The sequence below is a fragment of the Dendrobates tinctorius genome, unplaced genomic scaffold, assembly GCF_039654945.1.
Source record: "Dendrobates tinctorius isolate UK_male_01 unplaced genomic scaffold, ASM3965494v1 ptg000083l, whole genome shotgun sequence".
Lineage (NCBI taxonomy): Eukaryota > Metazoa > Chordata > Amphibia > Anura > Dendrobatidae > Dendrobates > Dendrobates tinctorius.
Genome location: NW_027361751.1, coordinates 22,286,878 through 22,308,063, shown reverse-complemented (window position 1 = coordinate 22,308,063; position 21,186 = coordinate 22,286,878). Strand labels below are relative to the sequence as shown.

At 42.3% G+C, this 21,186-nt stretch overlaps 1 protein-coding gene across 5 annotated transcripts in view; it reads left to right on the top strand.

The window, feature by feature from the left end:
• Positions 1 to 21,186, top strand: part of MAST4 (microtubule associated serine/threonine kinase family member 4) — a 699,637-nt gene that overhangs the window by 172,874 nt on the left and 505,577 nt on the right. For all 5 annotated transcript variants that reach the window (XM_073584205.1, XM_073584199.1, XM_073584201.1 and 2 more), the window contains exon 2: positions 18,494 to 18,647. In XM_073584205.1, coding sequence (XP_073440306.1) covers positions 18,494 to 18,647 — 154 coding nt within the window. The remainder of the gene's footprint in view (positions 1 to 18,493; positions 18,648 to 21,186) is intronic.

Here is a 21,186-nt window from a genome sequence, read left to right as displayed (position 1 = left end):
TCTTGGGTTGAGTAGAGAATGAAAAGTGTCAGAGACATTTAGGGTTAAAAATTGCCATTTATTCATTATATAATATACTTTAAAAATAAGTCTGAAAATTGCCCAAATAAACACAAAAGCAAGCTTGTACAGAAAACGTCAATGATAATATAAACAAAAAAGGCATTGTATGAAAAAAAAAAAGATAAATTGTTCCTGAAACAGCTTCTGCCTGAAAAATTTGTAGTTCTTGCCCGCCTGAAGAAATATTTTGTGAACATGCCTCTTAACCTCTGAAATAGTTGCTGGTTCAATGCTCTAGGTCAGGGGTGTAGGATGTAGGACACATCAGTCTGATGTGCCAGACAAATGCAGAATATCCGATTATAATGTACCGTATATACTCGAATATAAGTCGAGTTTTTCAGCCCCCTTTTTGGGCTGAAAAAGACCCCCCTCGACTTATATTCGGGTCACGGTTCAAACTTACCTGGTCCCCGTCGTCTCCGCGTTCCCCGGTATGTGTCTGCGGTCCCCTGCAGCCTGTCAGTGTCCCGGCGGCGTTACAAGTCGCTGTGCGCCGCTCTCTCCCGTCCTCCGGCAGTGACGTGCAGGGGGCGCGATGACGTGGATAGCACGCGCCCTCTGCCTGAGTCACTGAAGAGCCGGTAACGCTCAGGAGCAGCTGTCAGCAACGGAGGTGAGTATATAGTGTTTTTTTTTTTTTTTTAAATTCCAGCAGGGGCAGCAGCAACATGATAGGATTACGGTACCGGTAATCCTATCACTTGGCCAATAAATCATGCACTGTGTAGCATTTATGGGGGCATACCTGTTGTGCAGCATTACGGTATTTGGGCCACCATTACTCACTGTGCAGCATTTCCCACCCTAGACTTATACTCGAGTCAATAAGTTTTCCCAGGTTTTTGAGGCAAAATTAGGGGGGTCGACTTATACTCGGATCGACTTATACTCGAGTATATACGGTAGATGGTGTGTCTTCAAGTCTTCATATTTCAGTTTGTGGCATTACGAATGGCCATTGTGATTGTACAGCTTTGTTTTTTGGTTTTCCGTCTGACCCCACCAAACAGGGTGCTCAGGTTAGACAATGAGAAGGGAATAAATCGCTGTCAGACGGCTCTGAGAATAAATAGATTGGCATGTCGAAAATAGATGGACGGAAACTACTGGCTAAACTGGCCGGTACGGGTAATATTAAGCTACATTTAGGGTACTGGGTACGTCCACGTGAGTTGGATATGCAGCAGATTTTCCTCTGCGTTTTACAGTACCAGCGTTGTGGATTCGATTTTCTGATTCTCTGAAGCGTGTCTTAATTTAATTTATTGGAAAGCACTACATGTCAATTTACACTATGGATTTTACACTTTGGAATGCAAAAGGCTAATATGTGGCAAGTCCGCAACTTTTCCAACGTTGTAGAAATATCCCTTGGGAATTTATTCTTATCCTTTCTGATAAGACATTGATTACGTAATTAATTGATTGTGCGTGGGTGAATCTTTTGAAAGTTTTACCTTACAATATTGTATTTGCAAACCATTAAAGACACGTTCCCAAGGTCTTCTAGAAAATTAATATGCCCAGAAAGGCAGTGATTTTTCAAGCTGACTATAGATGATCTACAATGTTGACAAATTACGAGGAATCTGATGGAGATTTCCGCCTTAACCATCTCCATTGCAGGAATGAAATTAGTTGTGTTACAAATAAGGGCTCATTCAGACTTCAGTATTTTTTGCACATACAAGAAAAATGGAACAATTATTCTGATTAGACTTTGATAATACTTCGATCAGAGTGTGATCCGAGTGTCATCAGTTCTTCTTGTACATGGAGAACAAAAAAAATCACATTTCTCCACAGAGCAATTGATCTGAGAAAAAAATTGAACACATGCACAGCCCCATAGAATATAGTATGTAAGAGTGCCATCTGTGAAAACCATGGATCGCACTCATAGGAGAAAATCTAACTTGTGAACGAACCTTTATAAGCCCTTATTGGTATATAAAGTTGAGAGAGAACGTGTGACCATGAGATTTTAAGGGGCTGTCTGCTCATGGCATAAATACATTGTGAGAGGAAAAAAATATACGGTACCTAGGTTAATGGCTACTTCTATAAGCAGCGAAGAGCAGCTTTTAGGCTGGTTTCACACTTGCGTTTTTTTCGCGGTATTTTAGCGCTAAATAGCGCATGCGTTTTTTTTTCCTATACTTTGCATGGGATGCGCTTATGTGCGCATACACATGCGTTTGTACGCGTTTTTCCGCGCATGCGTTTTTTTGCGGTATGCGCTCGGGCGCACAAAATGCATCCTGTTGCATTTTTTGGGCGTCTGACTTGCCTCAAAAAAACACATGCGCGCGCAATGCGTTTTTTTTACAGCAAGACACCCATTATAAGTCTATAGGTGCGCATATGTGCGCATTGGCATGCTTATGTATGCTTTTTTTGCACATGCGTTTTTTTTGTTAACCATGGAATTTAGGGGTTTGGGTTAGAGTTAGGGTTAGTTAAGGGGGTTTAGGGTTAGGGTCAGGGTCAGGGTTAGTTAGGGTTTAGGGTTTGGGTTAGGGTTAAGTATGGTTTGGTTAAGGGTTAGGGTCAGGGTTAGGGTCAGGGTCAGGGTTAGTTAGGGTTTAGGGTTTGGGTTAGGGTTAAGTATGGTTTGGTTAAGGGTTAGGGTTAGTAAAGTCATGGTTTGGGTTAGTGTGAGGGGCCACCTAATGTTTGGAAAAAACGCAAACGCGGTAAAAACGCACTAAAAACGCATAAAAACGCTGCGTTTTTTTCATGCATGCTCATAAAAATGCTTAAAAAAAACGCAGCAGTTGTATGCTTTTGTATGCGTTTTTTCAATGCGTTTTTTTGCGGGAAAAACGCGCTGCAAAAAAAAGCAAGTGTGAAATTAGCCTAAGTCTTCCCTTCCTTAGCTGTACGTTGTGTGGTTGGCTCATTGTATAATATTCTATAATATTGCTTGCCGCTTCACTGGGCATTTTCTTGGGTGTTGCCTACTGTTTACTTACAAGCGATTATGTGGTGAGTACAGATAGGCAAACCCGAACAGTAAAGTTCGGCGTCCATACCAAACACCTACTGTTCGGGCACAGACACCAAACACGGACATCACCAAGAAGTCTGTGTTAGACTGTGTGCACACGATGCGTTTTTTTAAGCGTTTCCGCAGCGTTTGAGCCGGATCAGACGCTGCAGAAACGCTTAAAAGATGCATCAAATTAATTAGCATGCGTTTTTGGCTTTCTGTGCCAATGCATGCGTTTTTAACCGCTCAGGAATCGCTCAGCGGCTAAAAACGCAGCAAGCTCATTAATTTCCGCATTGCTGAGCGTTTTTAGCCATCCCCAATGATCCCAGAAATCGCGTGTCAAAAAACGCGTCAAAATCGCGTCAAAAATCGCGCAAAAACGCACGGAAAAAGACGCGCGATTTCTGGGAAGGGGATCCTTTTCCTGAGCGTTTAAAAACGCTAGCGTGGGCACATAGCCTCACTGTTCGGTTTCGGCCCCCCCAAACACCGGGTGTTTGTCATGCTGTCATGTGCATGACAGAGCGCCAAACACTGCTTCTGATCGGTGGTAAAATCATCACCACTGGTCAGACAGACTCTGTTCCCACGCTGTCAAATGACAACTTGAGCCCACAGCTGTGATTGAAGGTATAAAGTTTACCTCCGGTCACTGGTGTTGGCTGATGGGACTACTGCTCCTATCAGTTGACGCCTGCTGCTAATAAAAGCAAGAGCAGGAGCGGCGGATGCAAGTATTCATCAGCCGGCGCCGCACTGTAAATAAATAAAATTTGTGGGGCTGATGTCACCTTTGTATTCTCTGGTGACATCAAGCCCACTGCTTAGTAATGGAGAGGCGTCTAGAAGACAACTATCCATTAGTAATCCTATAGTTGTATCTTTGATAAAGACACAGCTAGAATAAAGTCCTTTATTTGATATAAAACAAATCACACATTTCCATTTTTATTTACAAACTAGCTGAAGAGCCCGGCACTGCCCGGGCATAATAGTTAACTACGGTTAGTTATAGCAAATTATTATATATATATATATATATATATATATATATATATATATCTCTGAGTGTAGAGCCCCACCCACTCCGCATAGCCACATTCACTATAATATCCCACATCATCCCGTCAGCCAGAGCTACCGGACTACTACCCCTAATATCCCACATTGTCCCGTCAGCCAGAGTCACTGGACTACTCCCCCTAATATCCCACATCATCCGCTCAGCCTCTGGGGATCCCTTTAGTAGAGGCCTGGCGTCATAACCAGAGCGCTGAGCGGATTTGCCCTGACTTTCATACCAATGATCTCTTTAATATAAGCCTGGGGTGAGAATCAGAGAGCTGAGGGATTTACCCTAACTTCCTTACCGGAGATCCCTTTGAGAGGCCTGGGGTCAGTACCAGAGTGCAGAGTGGATTTGCCCTCACTTCCATACCAAAGATCCCTTTAAGAGGGGCCTTGGGTCAGAACCAGAGCGCTGAGTGGATTTGCCCTGACTTGCATACCAATGATCCCTTTAATAGAACCCTGGGGTCAGAATCAAAGCGCTGAGGGATTTGTCCTAACTTCCATGCAGGAGATCCCTTTAGGAGAGCCAGGGGTCAGTACCAAAGCGCAGAGTGGATTTGTCCTAACTTCCATACCAATGATCCCTTTAAGAGACCCTGGGGTCAGAACCACAGAGCTGAGTGGAACGGTCCTAGCTTCCATACCGGGGATCCCTTTTTAAGAGAGGCCTGGGGTCAAAACCAAAGCACTGGATGGATTTGCTCTGACTTCCATACCAATTATCCCTTTAAGAGGGAAGATGTGCTTATAGGATGGAGGATGTGTGATGGTATATGGGTACAGGATGGGGGGGTTCATTTCTGTCATGTGCTCTCTGCTCCTTTTTGGGGGGCAGACAATGGCTGGGAGCTTATGTTCCCAGGGATGCTAGATTTCTCCCACCATGTCCGTGTCTGCTGAGGTGTTGTCAAGTGCGAAAACTTGCTCATAGCAACCAATCACAGCTCAGCTTCTTTTAACCAGCTCTGGTGAAATGAGAGATGCTTAGTTATTGATTGCAACATGATTGTAAGTACCTGGATAAGAATGAAGTGATTAAACAGAGTTAGCATGGGTTTGTAACTAATAAGTCATGTCAGACTAACTTAATTTCCTTCTATGACAGAATCACTGATTGGGTGGATCAGGGAAATGCTGTAGATATAGTATATCTTGACTTCAGCAAAGCATTTGACAAAGTATCTCACACAATCCTTATTGAAAAAATGGCTAAGTATGGAATAGACAAAGCAACTGTTAGGTGGATTCATAACTGGCTTAGTGATCGAACCCAAAGAGTGGTCGTAAATGGCTGCACATCCAGTTGGAAGAATGTCTCAAGTGGGGTACCACAGGGCTCTGTCCTGGGCCCTGTATTGTTCAACTTATTTATCAACGATTTAGATGAAGGAATTGAGGGTAAACTAATTAAATTTGCTGATGACACAAAGCTAGGAGGGATTGCTAATACTAGAGAAGAGAGAGAGAGGATTCAAAAAGATATAAATAAACTGGAGCAGTGGGCAGCAACTAACAGAATGGTTTTTAACAGGGAAAAATGCAAAGTACTACATCTGGGCAATAAAAATGAAGAAAGCATATACAGACTGGGAGGAATAGGGCTAAGCAACAGCACATGTGAAAAAGACTTGTGTATACTAATAGATCACAGACTGAATATGAGTCAACAGTGTGATGCAGCAGCAAGAAAAGCAAATGCAATTCTAGGATGTATTAACAGAAGCATACAGTCTAAATCACGTGAAGTCATTATTGTCCTCTACTCTTTGGTCAGACCTCATCTGTAATATTGTGTCCAGTTTTGGGTGCCAAATTTTAAAAAAGACATCAACAAATTGGAGCAAGTTCAGAAAAGAGTGGCCACAATGGTGACCGGTCTGCAAACCATGGCTTATGAGGAAAGGTTGCAGGATTTGGGAATGTTTAGCTTGCAGAAGAGAAGACTGAGAGGAGACTTAATAGCTGTCTACAAATATCTGAAGGGCTGTCACATTGTAGAAGGATCATCTTTATTCTCATTTGCACAAGGAAAGACTAGAAGCAATGGGATGAAACGAATAGGAGGATACACAGATTAGATATTACAAAAAACTTTTTGACAGTTAGGGTGATCAATGAGTGGAACAGGCTGCCACGAGAGGTGGTGAGTTCTCCTTCAATAGAAGTCTTCAAACAGAGGCTGGACAGACATCTGTCAGGGATGATTTAGCGAATCCTGCTTTGAGCAGGGGGTTGGACCAGATGGTCCAGGAGGTCTCTTCCAACTCTACGATTCTATGATTCTAAGGAAAACTGTTTCTCATAGCAACCAATCACAGCTCTGCTTCTTTTGAACAGCTCTGGTGAAATGAAAGATGCTTCGTGATTGGTTGGTGATATACACATACATACATTCAGTTTTATCTATTATATAAAGCTCAAGTGTGTGTGTGTATGTATGTATGTCCGGGATTGGCATCCGCACCGTCGCAGCTACAGCCACAAAATTTGGCACAGTCACACGTCTGGACCCCGAAAGTGTCCTAGGCTATGTTGTGAGGCGAAATTTTAACCCGCGCGTTCCAATTCACCAAACAATTTTGCCCCTATCTGCATAATGGGGAAAAAGTGTGTGTGCATCAAGCCCCGCCCTTCATTATGATGTCACAATGGTTGCCATGGCGACGCTGATTCATCCATGGGATGGAGGATGTGTGATGGGTATATGGGTACTCGACTATGGGATGGCGAATATGTATGATGGGTATATGGGCATGGGACTATGGGATGGAGGATGTGTGATGGGTATATGGGCACTCGACTATGCGATGGAGGATAGGTATGTTAGGTATATGGGCACGGGACTATGGGATGGAGGATAATAATTTGTTATAACTGTCCACAGTTAGTTACTATGCCCGGGCAGCGCCAGGCTCTTCAGCTAGTGTATATGTGTGTGTGTGTATATATATATATACACTCACTGGCCACTTTATTAGGTACACCATGCTAGTAAGGGGTTGGACCCCCTTTTGCCTTCAGAACTGCCTCAATTCTTCGTGGCAGAGATTCAACAAGGTGCTGGAAGCATTCCTCAGAGATTTTGGACCATATTGACATGATGGCATCACACAGTTGGCGCAGATTTGACGGCTGCACATCCCTGATGCGAATCTCCCGTTCCACCACATCCCAAAGATGCTCTATTGGATTGAGATCTGGTGACTGAGGAGGCCATTTGAGTACAGTAAACTCATTGTCATGTTCAAGAAACCAATCTGAGATGATTCGAGCTTTATGACATGGCGCATTATCCTGCTGAAAGTAGCCATCAGATGTTGGGTACATTGTGGTCATAAAGGGATGGACATGGTCAGCAACAATACTCAGGTAGGCTGTGGCGTTGCAACGATGCTCAATTGGTACCAAGGGGCCCAAAGAGTGCCCAGAAAAAATTCCCCACACCATGACACCACCACCACCAGCCTGAACCGTTGATACAAGGCAGGATGGATCCATGCTTTCATGTTGTTTACGCCAAATTCTGACCCTACCATCCGAATGTCGCAGCAGAAATCGAGACTCATCAGACCAGGCAACGTTTTTCCAATCTTCTACTGTCCAATTTCGATGAGCTTGTGCAAATTGTAGCCTCAGTTTCCTGTTCTTAGCTGAGAGGAGTGGTACCCAGTGTGGTCTTCTGCTGCTGTAGCCCATCTGCCTCAAAGTTCGACGCACTGTGCGTTCAGAGATGCTCTTCTGCCTACCTTGGTTGTAACGGGTGGCAATTTGAGTCACTGTTGCCTTTCTATCAGCTCGAACCAGTCTGCCCATTCTCCTCTGACCTCTGGCATCAACATGGCATTTCCGGCCACAGAACTGCCGCTCACTGGATTTTTTTTCTTTTTCGGACCATTCTCTGTAAACCCTAGAGATGGTTGTGCGTGAAAATCCCAGTAGATCAGCAGTTTCTGAAATTCTCAGACCAGCCCTTCTGGCACCAACAATCATGCCACGTTCAAAAGCACTCAAATCACCTTTCTTCCCCATACTGATGCTCGGTTTGAACTGCAGGAGATTGTCTTGACCATGTTTACATGCCTAAATGCACTGAGTTGGCGCCATGTGATTGGCTGATTAGAAATTAAGTGTTAACACACAGTTGGACAGGTGTACCTAATAAAGTGGCCAGTGAGTGTGTGTGTGTATATATATATATATATATATATATATATATATACATTTATAGATAAGTTATACTCGCCTAACACCCATTCCATCGAAGCTCTTGTCTTCTGTAATAAAGCAAGAATAAAAAACAACAAAATTCCTCACCTGTCCGTCGTTCAGTCCCATGCTGTAATCAATGTCTGGGGGATAAATAGATTTCAACCTGGACGGTGCCAAAACGCAACAGAATTGTAAGTGAAGTGTATAACATAAGTCTGTTAAGCTTTCCTATTTAGCTAGGAAAAAGTATGCTTACTCATTCCAACCTTACTGAGTCGAAAAGGACACTTTTAAAGGGAACCTATCACCAGGTTTGGCCGATACAAGTTACGGCCACTGCCTTTTAGGGCTTATCTACAGCATTCTATAATGCTGTATATAAGCATCCGATTCAACCTGCAAGAGAAGAAAAATAGGTTTTATTATACTCACCTGCAGAGCAGTCCGGTCCAATGGGTGTCACAGGTCCTGGTCCGGCGCATCTCATCTTCTTGTGATGTCGTCCTCCTGCTTGCTTCATGGCTCCCTGGCAATGGAGACTGCCATACCAGAGGTGCGATGGGGTGTGGGGGGGGACAACGACACAGCCCGTCTAATTCATGATGAGCTGTGGCATTGAGATTGCTCAAGCAGTGCATGGAGGCACACGCAACTCAACACATACTCCAGATTCATGAAGAGATGTGCACATCTTCATGAATCAGGAGCATATGACTCCAGCATACCCCCACATGAAAATTTGCGAGTACTCAAATTTTCATTAATAGGGCCCTTAGTCTTTTATAATAACCATGCCTACAAAAAAAGCCTCTCCTTTATTGCAGTGACTTGGTGCTGTGTTATCATGTTATGAAGAGTTCTCCCAGGTTGACATTTCTGTTAAGGCATAACTGATTATAGGCCACCTTGGCCAATCTTTATCTTGGGTCTATGACAAGTTGTAATTTTTCTTAATTTGCTATATGTCCATTCATAACAAATAATAGAATGTCAGGCCCATCATTCTGTGTGTAAGACGGCCCATGACGGACAACCCTGCTTTCCTCGCTAATCTCCCTGCCGGCATGTATTGTGATTACAAACTGGGAGGGAAAAAGAGCAGAACTGTGTGACATTACAAATAGAGTTCAGCAAACATGTTCGAATTCGGCCGCCGAATATGAACTTGCCATATTCATTCCATATTGCTACCCTATTCATGCTGAATTTGTTTGATGATCATTTCCGAACATATTCAGTCATTTCTACTCCCATTGACTCCAATGACATTCAGCTATTTTCGGCGAATATTGGAAAAACAATATTCGCCGCCGATCGTAATCGGAACCGAATTTTGAAAAATTTGCTCAGCTCTAATTACAAACACCTCTGCAACTGCAGCACTCATCTCATGGCAGTCAGTGTGTGTTGGTGAGTAGAACATATCTGATAGCACCGAGAGCGGGGAACAGCAAAATGTATTTGTAATGACACAATGCTCTGCTCTACTCCTTCTGCCCTCAAACTGATGAGCGCTGCACACACTCTCCGAAAATAAGACAGGGTCTTATAATATTTTTTGAAAGATGTATTAGGGCTTATTTTCAGGTGATGTCTTATTTTTTATTCCTGAAAAATCAACATGTGTTCAAATATAATCATATCATAACATACACACACTGCACATACAGTACATACCAGCCCATCTCCTCTTCAGTTCCTCTAGAATACTGCAGTTAAAGGACCTTTGGTGACATCATGGTTACATGACTGTGATGTCACCAGAGGTCCTTAAAGGGAATCTGTCACCCCATCTTTCGAGTATCAGCTGCCGACACCGCCATCAGGGGCTTATCTACAGCATTCTGTAATGCTGTAGATAAGCCCCCGATATAACCTGAAAGATAAGAAAAATGAGTTATATTATACTCACCCAGGGGCGGTCCGGGTCCGGTTTTGGTCCAATGGGTGTCGCGGTCCGGTCCGGCGCCTCCCATCTTCTAACGATGACGTCCTCTTCTTTGCTGCCTGTCATGGCTCTGCACAGGCACACTGCTCTGCCCTGTTGAGGGCAGAGCAGAGTCCTGCAGTGCGCAGACACTGGGAGAGGTCCGGCACCTGCGCACTGCAGTATTCTGCTATGCCCTCAACAGGGCAGAGCAGTCCGCCTGCGCAGAAGCCACGACAGGCAGCAAAGAAGAGGACGTCACCGTTAGAAGATGGGAGGCGTCGGACCACAACACCTATCGGACCAAGACTGGCCCGCCTCCCCACCGGTGAGTATAATATAACTCATTTTTCTTATCTTTCAGGTTACATCGGGGGCTTATCTACAGCATTACAGAATGCTGTAGATAAGCCCCTGATGGCGGTGCCGGCAGCTGATACTCGAAAAATGGGATGGCAGATTCCGTTTAAGCAGTCTTAACATTAGAATAAAATTGCTGTGGCCCCAAGGAGAGTGGAGGCCTTGACAAATTGCCTAGTTTGCCACACCCTTGCTCTTAACGCTGGCCCTGCATACAAGCCTGTCTACTATTTGGTTCCTTTAGACTCCTGCAGTTAAAATATTTTTGGTGATATCAGTCACATGAACGTGATGCCACCAAAGGTCCTTAAGCAGTTTTAGCCTTGGAATAGAATACCTCAGAGTCCTAAGAGTGTGAGCCCTGGGCAACTGACCAGGGTTACCCCCACCCCACTCAAACGCTGCTCCTTACTGTAGCAAGGGCTGATTTTTGGAGTAGGGCTTATATTTAAATCATACTCCAAAAATCCTGTAAAATTCTGCTAGGGCTTATTTTCAAGGTAGGTATTATTTTTGGGGTAACATGCGACTCACAGTAGATGCCCACAGGGAGATCAGTGATTAAGTTTTTCCTTAAGAATATATTGTAATACAGCATTGATGTAAAGTAAAATTCTTCTACATCTTCCTAGTATTTAGATTAGATTTTATGTGATCTGTGCTCGGACCACATACCAGAATAGTCCCATGATGAGCACTCACTTGAAACCCTTTTATTTAATGGTGAGACGAAAAGGCTTCCCTCCATATTCTTCCACATGAAAACCCGTCAGACTGACTGATCTTTCCTCCATTTGTACAAAAGAACGGTTTGTCTCTCTTGACTTTGTTTTTTTTTTTTCTTCTAAGGTCACATCACAGAATCAAGAGAGATACCTGACACGCTTACATATGAGGGGAACATCGAACAAAAAAAATGCCATTCCCTAAAGGTTTAAAAAAATAAGATGTTTCGGCCTTGATGTTTGCCCTGGTTTCATGTGGATTTAAGCTTCTGATACAAGTACTACAACTGCCGCCTTTTGTCTGAGCTCACCGAGAAAGGCAATTTTCATTCATACATTATTGATTTTATTCTGCTCAATCTTTTTTTGTTTTACTTGGGAGACAATACCGACTAAAAAAATCGTAGTGATTAAATACATGACGTTTATAGGTCATATCTGATGGTTGCTGATTTATTAAGAAATCCATACATAATACACTCAGCCATGGGTGGACACTGACAGCTTGGGGCCCCTGTGCAAGAAATGTGTCTGGGCCCCCCTCCCTGCCCCTGATGGCAATAGGGCTCCTGGAGCCTCGGGCAATGAGAAACAGCTCAGATTGCCCTCATTATCTCATTCAAGTAGGGTAGTACATAGAAATCACAGGACTCCATAGCAAAAGTTCTATTAGGGCCCCCAACACCTCTAAAAATATATATATATATCTAAAAAAAATAGGCAACCCTGGCACAACAACCTCTCCAAAAAACTTCGACAAGCATCCAGGGTCGCGGAGCGGCGTTGGAAGAAAACACGCCTGCCAGACGACTTCACTGCTGTCAAACAAGCTACACTTGCCTTTAAATCAGCCCTCACCTCTGCTAAACAGACCTATTTCACAAACCTTGTCTCTTCATTATCCCACAACCCAAAACAACTGTTCAGCACATTCAGCTCTCTCCTCCGCCCACCACTGCCACCTCCAACTCCCCTCATCTCTGCTGAGGACTTTGCCACCTACTTCAAAAACAAGATTGACCAAACAAGGCAAACCTTTACAGTTCCACCACCCCAACCACTCCACATACCAGACCTCTGCCCTTCCCTAATAACCTCCCTCTCCAACATCACTGAAGGAGAGCTTACTCATCTCCTTTCCAAATCACGCCTCACCACCTGTGCACTTGACCCCATCCCTTCCCACCTGCTCCCCAACCACACTAACATGATAATTCCAGCCCTAACCCATCTCTTCAACCTATCCCTAACTTCTGGTACCTTCCCCTTTGCCTTCAAACATGCTACCATAACACCCATCCTCAAAAAAAATCAAACCTTGACCCAACTGCTATGCCCAGCTATCGCCCCATATCACTGCTCCCGTTTGTTTCCAAACTCCTTGAACAGCATGTCCATGCTCAACTTTCCTCCCACCTCTCATCTAACTCCCTCCTTGACATCCTGCAATCTGGCTTCCGCCCCCACGACTCCACTGAAACTACCCTGACCAAAATTACTAATGACTTACTCACAGCCAAAGCTAACAGACAGTTCTCCATCCTCCTCCTTCTTGACATGTCATCTGCCTTTGACACAGTTGACTACTGCCTACTGTTACAGATTCTTCCCTTGGCATCAAAGACCTTGCCCTGTCCTAGATCTTCTCATACCTTCTGACCGCACATTCAGCGTTTCCCACTCCCACACTACCTCCTCATCCCGCCCCCTCTCTGTTGGTGTCCCCAAGGCTCTGTCCTGGGACCCCTACTTTTTTTCCATCTATACACTTGGCCTAGGGCAACTCATACAGTCCCATGGCTTCCAGTACCACCTGTATGCAGATGACACTCAGATCTACCTCTCTGCTGTCCAGAATCCCGGTGTGTCTATCAGCCATATCCTCCTTTTTCACCTCTCGCTTCCTAAAGCTCAACGTAGACAAAACTGAACTCATTATCTTTCCTCCATCTCGCGTATCTTCCCTACCCGATCTATCTATTATGATAAATGGCATCATGCTCTCTCCCGCACCTGAAATCCGCTGCCACGGAGTAACTCTCGACTCTGCCCTGTCCTTCAAACCACACGTCCAATCTCTTGCCACCTCCTGTCGCCTCCAACTCAAAAATATTCCTTCCCTTCCTCAGTCCTCAATCTACTAAAACTCTTGTACATGCCCTCATCATCTCCCGCCTTGACTACTGCAACACTCTCCTCTGTGGCCTCCCTTGCACCACTCCAGTCTGTCCTCAACTCTGCTGCCCGACTAATCCACCTCTCTCCTCGCTACTCCCCTGTCTCCCCCCTCTGCAAATCCCTCCATTGGCTCCCAATTCCCCAACGAATCCAGTTCAAAGTACTAACACTGACCTACAAAGTTTCCCTCCCTATATCTCTGAACTCACGTAATCTTCGATCCTCCCAAGACCTCCTACTCTCCTCCACACTTATTCGTTCCTCACACAACCGCCTCCAAGATTTCTCCCGAATATCCCCTATCCTCTGGAATGCCATGCCTCAACACGTCCGATTATCCACCACCCTCGGATCCTTCAAACGGAACCTGAAAACCCATCTTTTCAGGAAAGCTTACAGCCTGCAGTGACCATTCTGCCGCCTCACCACCGCCTGATCTGCTGCCTCATCACCACCAGAGCTGCTGCACCCCCGACCTTCTGTCTCTTCCCCACTATCCCGTAGAATGTAAGCCCACAATGACAGTGTCCCCTCCCCTCTGTACCAGTATGTAATTGTAAATTTGTTTACTGTTAATGATATCTATAACGTTGTATGTAACCCCTCTTCTCATGAACAGCACCATGGAATTAATGGCGCTATATAAATAAATAACAATAATAATATTTACATGTTCCATAGCATATGATCGCAGAAAGCTAAAAGAAAAAATTGAATATAAGGGGTCCTGCAGCTAAAGTCGTGGTCACCTCATGTTTTTGCACTACTACCTTCAGCAAGTACATTGTGAAAGACGTGTCCATAGGACTCTATTACCAGACAGTAGCCAAAAGGATGTCCCTTTACACCTCCGCCTGGCCATCAGGTGTCCGTATACAGCAAAAAAAAAAAAAAATAAGTGGAATAGTATAGTATTCAGCGCTGTTCTGTGCCTAATTGTATATGTTAAGTATACATTTATATTTACATGACATACATATATATTTTACCATGATGGCATGTTAGCGATGGGTGCCATTGTATGGTATCATAGAATCGTAGAGTTGGAAGGGACCTCCTGGGCCATCTGGTCCATCCCCCTGCTCAAAGCAGGATTCGCTAAATCATCTCAGTCAGATGTCTGTCCAGCCTCTGTTTGAAGACTTCCATTGAAGGAGAACTCAACACTTCTCGTGGCAGCTTGTTCCACTCATTGATCACTCTAACTGTCAAAAAGTTTTTTCTAATATCTAATCTGTCTCCTCGCATTCAGTTTCATCCCATTGCTTCTAGTCTTTCCTTGTGCAAATGAGAATAAAGTTGATCCTTCTACAATGTGACAGCCCTTTAGATATTTGTAGACAGCTAGTATCTGTAGATCCCGGACTGTGGCCTCCAATGTAGGTGCCACATGCTGCAGTTAGAGGGTCATGAAAGTTTCCCTGGTGTAATCAATTGATAAAAACACAGCGTGGGCCTAGCGGAATGTTTTAATGATACCGTTATAGTATCCGTTGTATACAGCTGCTCATAAACATTTGGTAATTTTCTCATTTTGGAAAAATAATATCTGATGGCCGAAGTGTCTTGTTTTTTTTTTTTTTGTTGCTGTCTTTTCGAAACGGTCATTTTGAGGAAAAACTAAAATTTGTTTGGTGAGAAGGGTCTGAGTAGATAAAAACAGAAAAACTTTGAGGATGTAGGTGATACAAGATAGTTCTCTGTTGGCTTGTTATTAGGAAATACATGTTATTAACAGGAGTCTCCTAACTGAGGAACCTCAACATGTCTTATTGATATCCCGGTGTTTTCCTACATGCTGTGGCGGATGTATGTAAGCTTTTATCACACGTCCTTTCCTTGTGTCCTCTGAACCCAGCTTGTGCAATGCTCTGAAAGCCAAATGATAAATGGACTTAGAATGCCTGTAAAAGAAAGCTCCGAATGTGACTTCTCCCAGGATAAAAATAATTGTTAAAAATCTGTAAAACTACCTTTTGTGATATATATATATATATATATATATATATATATATATATATATATATATATATATATGTGTTTCAGTACGGTCAAGGCACTTTTTATGACCGATCGATCTACACTGTGTGCACGCTTATTAGGAAATTTGTATTTTTGATACTTAATTTTACTTTTGAACAACTACAGTGCTGTCTGTCAGTACAAAAGGTTGATAAGCAGAAATCTGAATATTTAACCAAGTAAAGGTGAAGTTATATGTTTCTTGTATAGGGCAACTGTTAGTGTGCAGAATTATTATGAAAATGTAAATTTTCCCATCTCAATTATTTTCATCTGTTTAAAGTCAGAATAACAACCAAACAACTCTTTGTAGAAAAATACATTGCTGAATTTTTAAAAGAAAATATCAGGGACCAATATAGCTGCCCTTCTTTTCAATAACCGTCATAAGCCACCCATCCATGGAGTCTTGTCTGTTTCTTAATTTGTTAACGATTAACTTTTTTGCAGCTCCAACCACAGCCTCCAGACACTGTTCAGAGAGGTGACTGTTTTCCTTCACCATAAATCTTTTATTTAGGGCCTACAAGTTCTCAATAGGGTTTAGGTTAGGTGAGGAAGGGGCCATGTCATTATTCTAGGCCTTTACTTGCAGCTGAGCAATGGTGGTTTTAATGCTCCAATGGGGCATTGTTCTGAATAAAAATCATGGTTTTCTTGAACGACGTGGACGTTTTACTGTGCCACTGCTTGAAGAAAGTGTTTAAAAAAAAAAAAATATTTAGCAGTAGGTTTGGGAGTTGGTTTTGAGTCCATCGCCAAACCCAAGAAGATAATCTTTAATAATACCAGCCCATACATAGAAGCAACTCACCTGCACCTTACTGGCATCTGAGTTGAAGTGAAGGTTTTGTGCTCATTACAGATTCAGCTACAAGCCCATCCATCTGGTCCATCAAGTCTCAGTCTCATCAAATCAGTCCATAAAACCTGTCTTCACATATTTCTTGGCCCAGTTTTGACATTTCCACTTCTGTCTTGTTCAGTGGTGGTCAGGTTTCCGCCTCCTCACCTCGGTCATGTCTCTGACCACAGAACGTCTTCTGGACCTCCAGGGAGGTTGCGGTTCTAGACTATGACAACACTGGTGGATAATGGCTTCCTGGCTGATCTGTGTCTATTCTTCTCAAATCTTTGGAAGCCAGTGTTTGTCTTTTTTTCACAACATTTTTTTTTTGCAACCCTGTTGACTGTGTAACAAAATTTTTGATGATTCTGTGATTGCACCCCAATGTTTTAGTAATTCCAATAATGGTGCATCATTCTGTAAGACTTATAACAATTTTTGACTTTTCAGAGTCTGTTAAATCAAAAAAAAATTTGGTTCATTCTTACCTAAGAATAACAAACTACCTGATACCTTAATACAAGGTGATGTATCTTGAACCTCACTCTCCTCATTATACAAACACACATCACCCGATCGGCTTCATCCAAGAAGCATTCACGTTCATACAGCTTGGAGTTGGAAAATCTACATTAAAATAAGGTCACTTGCCTAATAATTTTGCACACCGTGTATTTTAAAAAAACTAAATGCAAAATGTTATTATAAATGTTCAGTTATAAAAATATCAAAACATGAAAGATCAAAATTCAGTAATGAAGAGTAATGTCCAGCAAATGATCAAAATATAAAATTTAACTTTTAATGCAAACAATGGTTAAAATTCCATTTAGATAATGTCCAGCACAATACACACACTGGCTCAACACACAGAAGGCATCAATCTGTACAGACATGACCAAAAGTATTGGCACCCTTGAAATTGTTCCAGAATATGGTTGCAATTACACATGTTTTGTTATACACCTGTTTATTTTCTTTTTCGTGTATTGGAACAATACGAAAAAAAAAAGAGAAAAAAGGCAAATTGGCCCTAATTTCACACACAACCCCCAAAAAATCAATGGCTTACGCCTCACAAGAAATATTACCTGGAGTGAAATTTCTGGCATAAGAATTCAGTCCACTTTCCATGTATTTGACAGACTAGCATAGACCCCCCCTCTTGTCCCCAATTCTGCCCATTTTGATGGAGCTGCTTGAAACTGGTAAGAAAAAAAGCCATAAGTCTCAAAGTTTTGAAAAAAAAATTACTAATATTTAAAGAGTTTTATAAAAGTTTTCAGACATAAATCAAAGTGTTTATCAGCCCCTTTTATCTTTGAGATTAACTTAACTCAAACAGAACTACGTCTCCATAGTAACCGACTACACAGAAACTCAATGTAGTCTGTTTCCGCAGTCAGTTCACTTCTCTGATCTTGTAAGGAGCCATAACTTGGCTGCGTGTGTAAGCCTAAGGCCAGGATCACACATGCGAGAAACTCGGACGAGTCTCGCATCTCAATTCCTGGCACTGCAGCCGGCACTCGGGAGCAGAGCGTGCGGCTGCATGTATTTCTATGCAGCCGCATGCTCCGCTCCCGAGTGTCGGCGGCAGTGCCAGGTATTGATGTGCGAGACTCGGCCGTGTTTCTCGCATGTGTGATCCCGGCCTAAAGCTGGTCTTGTGAAATTGGCAATTATTTAATGTTTCCATGTTGGCCGTGCTCTATGGCTTTGAATTCTGAATGCAGCTGCTTGAATTTTATCAACTTTTAGTAATGAATCATTCTGTAACACAAGGAGGGATATATTTGTGGTAAATTTGCATGCAGTTGATTGTTGAAGATATTCCTTCTTGTGTTCACTCTTGTAAGAGCAAAAACTGTATGTGTGAATATAGCCTCAATGCTTAGTACTGGAGCCATATGCTAGAAATTTTTGGGATATTTGAGATGGAGCAGTAGGATTTCTTTTAATGTATGACGTAAGGAAATAAATATATTATACATTTAAAAAATATATAATCTCTGTGTGTGTCATAGTTAGAGGCCATATTTAACAGAAGTGGAACAATATTGTTAATGGACCTTTTACAATTCTTTCTACAGCTTGACAACATATTGTCTCCACCGCCGATGCAGTTACGCAAATGTAGCACCCCGGAGGTTTCTTTTCGGCAAGGAAAGTCTGGAAAATACAAAAAATCACTGAATGACGATGGACGACTACTGAGAAGAGGAAGTCTAGGAGGTGCACTGACTGGTAAGAGGCAATCCTTAAAGACCTTAAAATTAGCATGTTTGGCACACTAAATAATGTCCTTCATTGGTCAAACCTGATGATATCGATAGGCAGGGTGGATTTGATTTAAATCTAACTGATTTAAATCACGATTTAAATCACTAGTCAGTAAGGCTTGATTTAAATCAGTGATTTAAATCAAAGTTTCTACCTAAACTAGTTCTTGCTACTTTAACATGCAAGTAGATGAAGATTTTTAGAATCACTTTTTATATTACTTTTTTCTCCCCAGTTTAATGGGTTAATCATTCATATTTGGACACCACTGTTCTGTTGTACTTAGGAAGGAGAAAAATAATCCTGACCTTAATAACAATTTAAATAGATTTATTCAACTGAAACAATAACAACATTACAGCATAAGTTATTTGCTTAAACAAACATCCATGTTTGTTAACTAATTTGGCTAAACAAAATATATATATATTTTAAGAAACTTAAGACTGTCAGCCCAGCCGACACATGAAAAACTTAAATACTACTGTCCCTGCTGTCCTCTGTAGCTCACTTGTCGTCATCTTCATCATCATCATCTTCTTTGTTCCTATTCATAATTTGGAAAAGAAAAACAAGCTTTCCTGCTTTATTGGGTCCCAACCGATTTCTCAATTTAGAATGAATGAGTCCAAAGGAAGAGAATATTCTTTCAACGCCTGCAGAAGAAGCTACTGCTGTTAAAAGTGAAATCATTACTTGAACAGTCTCTAAATCCAAGCGCTTAAGTGACTTCCACCAGTTTACTGGTGTGACCTTCCTTAAAATATCTTCAGCAAACATATATTTCTTGAATGGTTCCCCCTTAGCTCTGAAGTTTATTATAGTTGGCATTAAAGATGGATGATTGCTGGATACCCATGTCATAGCTAACTCCTCTTCCTCAGCACTTAGGTTTTGACCCTGATATTGGATATTGACAATATTTGCCAAAAAATGAGCTGGAGTCAGTGCTTGTCCCATTCGTTTGTTTACTGCTTGTAATTTAATTCTGTCCATGTGTAGTTCTGTTTTTAAGTGTTCACTCGGTTCCTTCCAAATTTCAACAGCATCCGCAATAAAACGGCTATTTTTCTGTATTTTGTTTAAAGCTTGAGAGATGGGTTTCAGGAAGCTCAGCATATGTTCAACATTTCTCTTAAGTCCAATGTTGAGGATTTTGGCCGTGACAGTGCCATCTATTTTATCTCGATTTTCTTCACAAAGTGTCATCAGAATAGGCCAGTTTTTGATATACTGCTCAAAACAGTCCACCACAGAGTTCCATCTAACATCTTGTGGGAGCGTTAGCTTGGTTCCACCCATCCTTTTCAGAGCTGCTGCAGCAAAATGATTATTACGGAAGTATTTAGCAATTTCAACAACATTAGCCTTTATTTCTGGAACACTTAAGTCTTTGGCTAAGAGGTGCAGCAAATGAGCACTGCAACCATATGTTATTAGCAGCTTTGTATTCCCTCCCTGCTCTTCTAAATCTCTTCTCATCTTGGATACGTTTGCAGCATTGTCAGTGGCCAAACTGCGTACTAGACATTTGAATTTTTGTTCACATGTCGTTATAGCCTTTACTGCCACTTCTTGTAAGTATTCTGCTGTGTGTGCATTTCCTGACGTATCAGTTGTTTGTGCAAGGAAGACTTTACCTTCTTCTGTTATTATACAAACACATACAATAGGATCATTGTGGACATTACTCCACCCATCAATACTTAGGTTAACAATTTTACCCTCCAGAGCTGTTGCACATTGCTCCATTTCTCTGTCATACACTTGATCCAGCAGTTTCCCTGCAACATCAGCTCTGCTGGGTGGACTGTATCCTGGTCTCAGTGACTGAACCATATTAATGAAATGTGGGTTCTCAGTCAGACGGAAAGAAGAGTGCGTTGCATAAATAAACTGGGCAATTTTTTCATCAATCAACTCTTTTTCTAATCTGCTAGTTCTTATCACAAACCTATCTATGGTGGTTCCAGGAGGTAAAGGTTTTTTCTTCCTTTTGGGTGATGGTAATATGTGGCTGTGGGTGTCTGATGATGATGCTGCTGCTAATGAAGCACTATCCTGGATGGATAACTCTGAAACTGTAGAACAGGATGATGGTGATCTTGGAGGTGGATAGTTTCCAGAATCTATGAATTCCCCTAAACAAAAAAAGTCAATGCTGTTATTTTATTGTTTATACAATTTCTGCTTATTGTACACAACACATCACTGCCCCTGCCCCAAAAGGAATATTTGTTTTTCTTCATAACTGTACCAAATGACAGTAGCATGCAGTAATAATAAGGCTGGTTTCACATTTGCGTTTTTTAGCGCTGGAAAAAAACGCACACCTGCGCATGCGTTTTTTCCCCTATATTTAACATGGGTGCGCATACCTGCGCACTGGTCAGCGCATGTATGCGATTTTCATGCGCTGCGTTTTTTTGGGGTGTGCGTTAGGATTTTCCAGACGCAGCATGTTGCATTTTTTGGCCCTGCAAAAAAGCGCATGCGCACATAT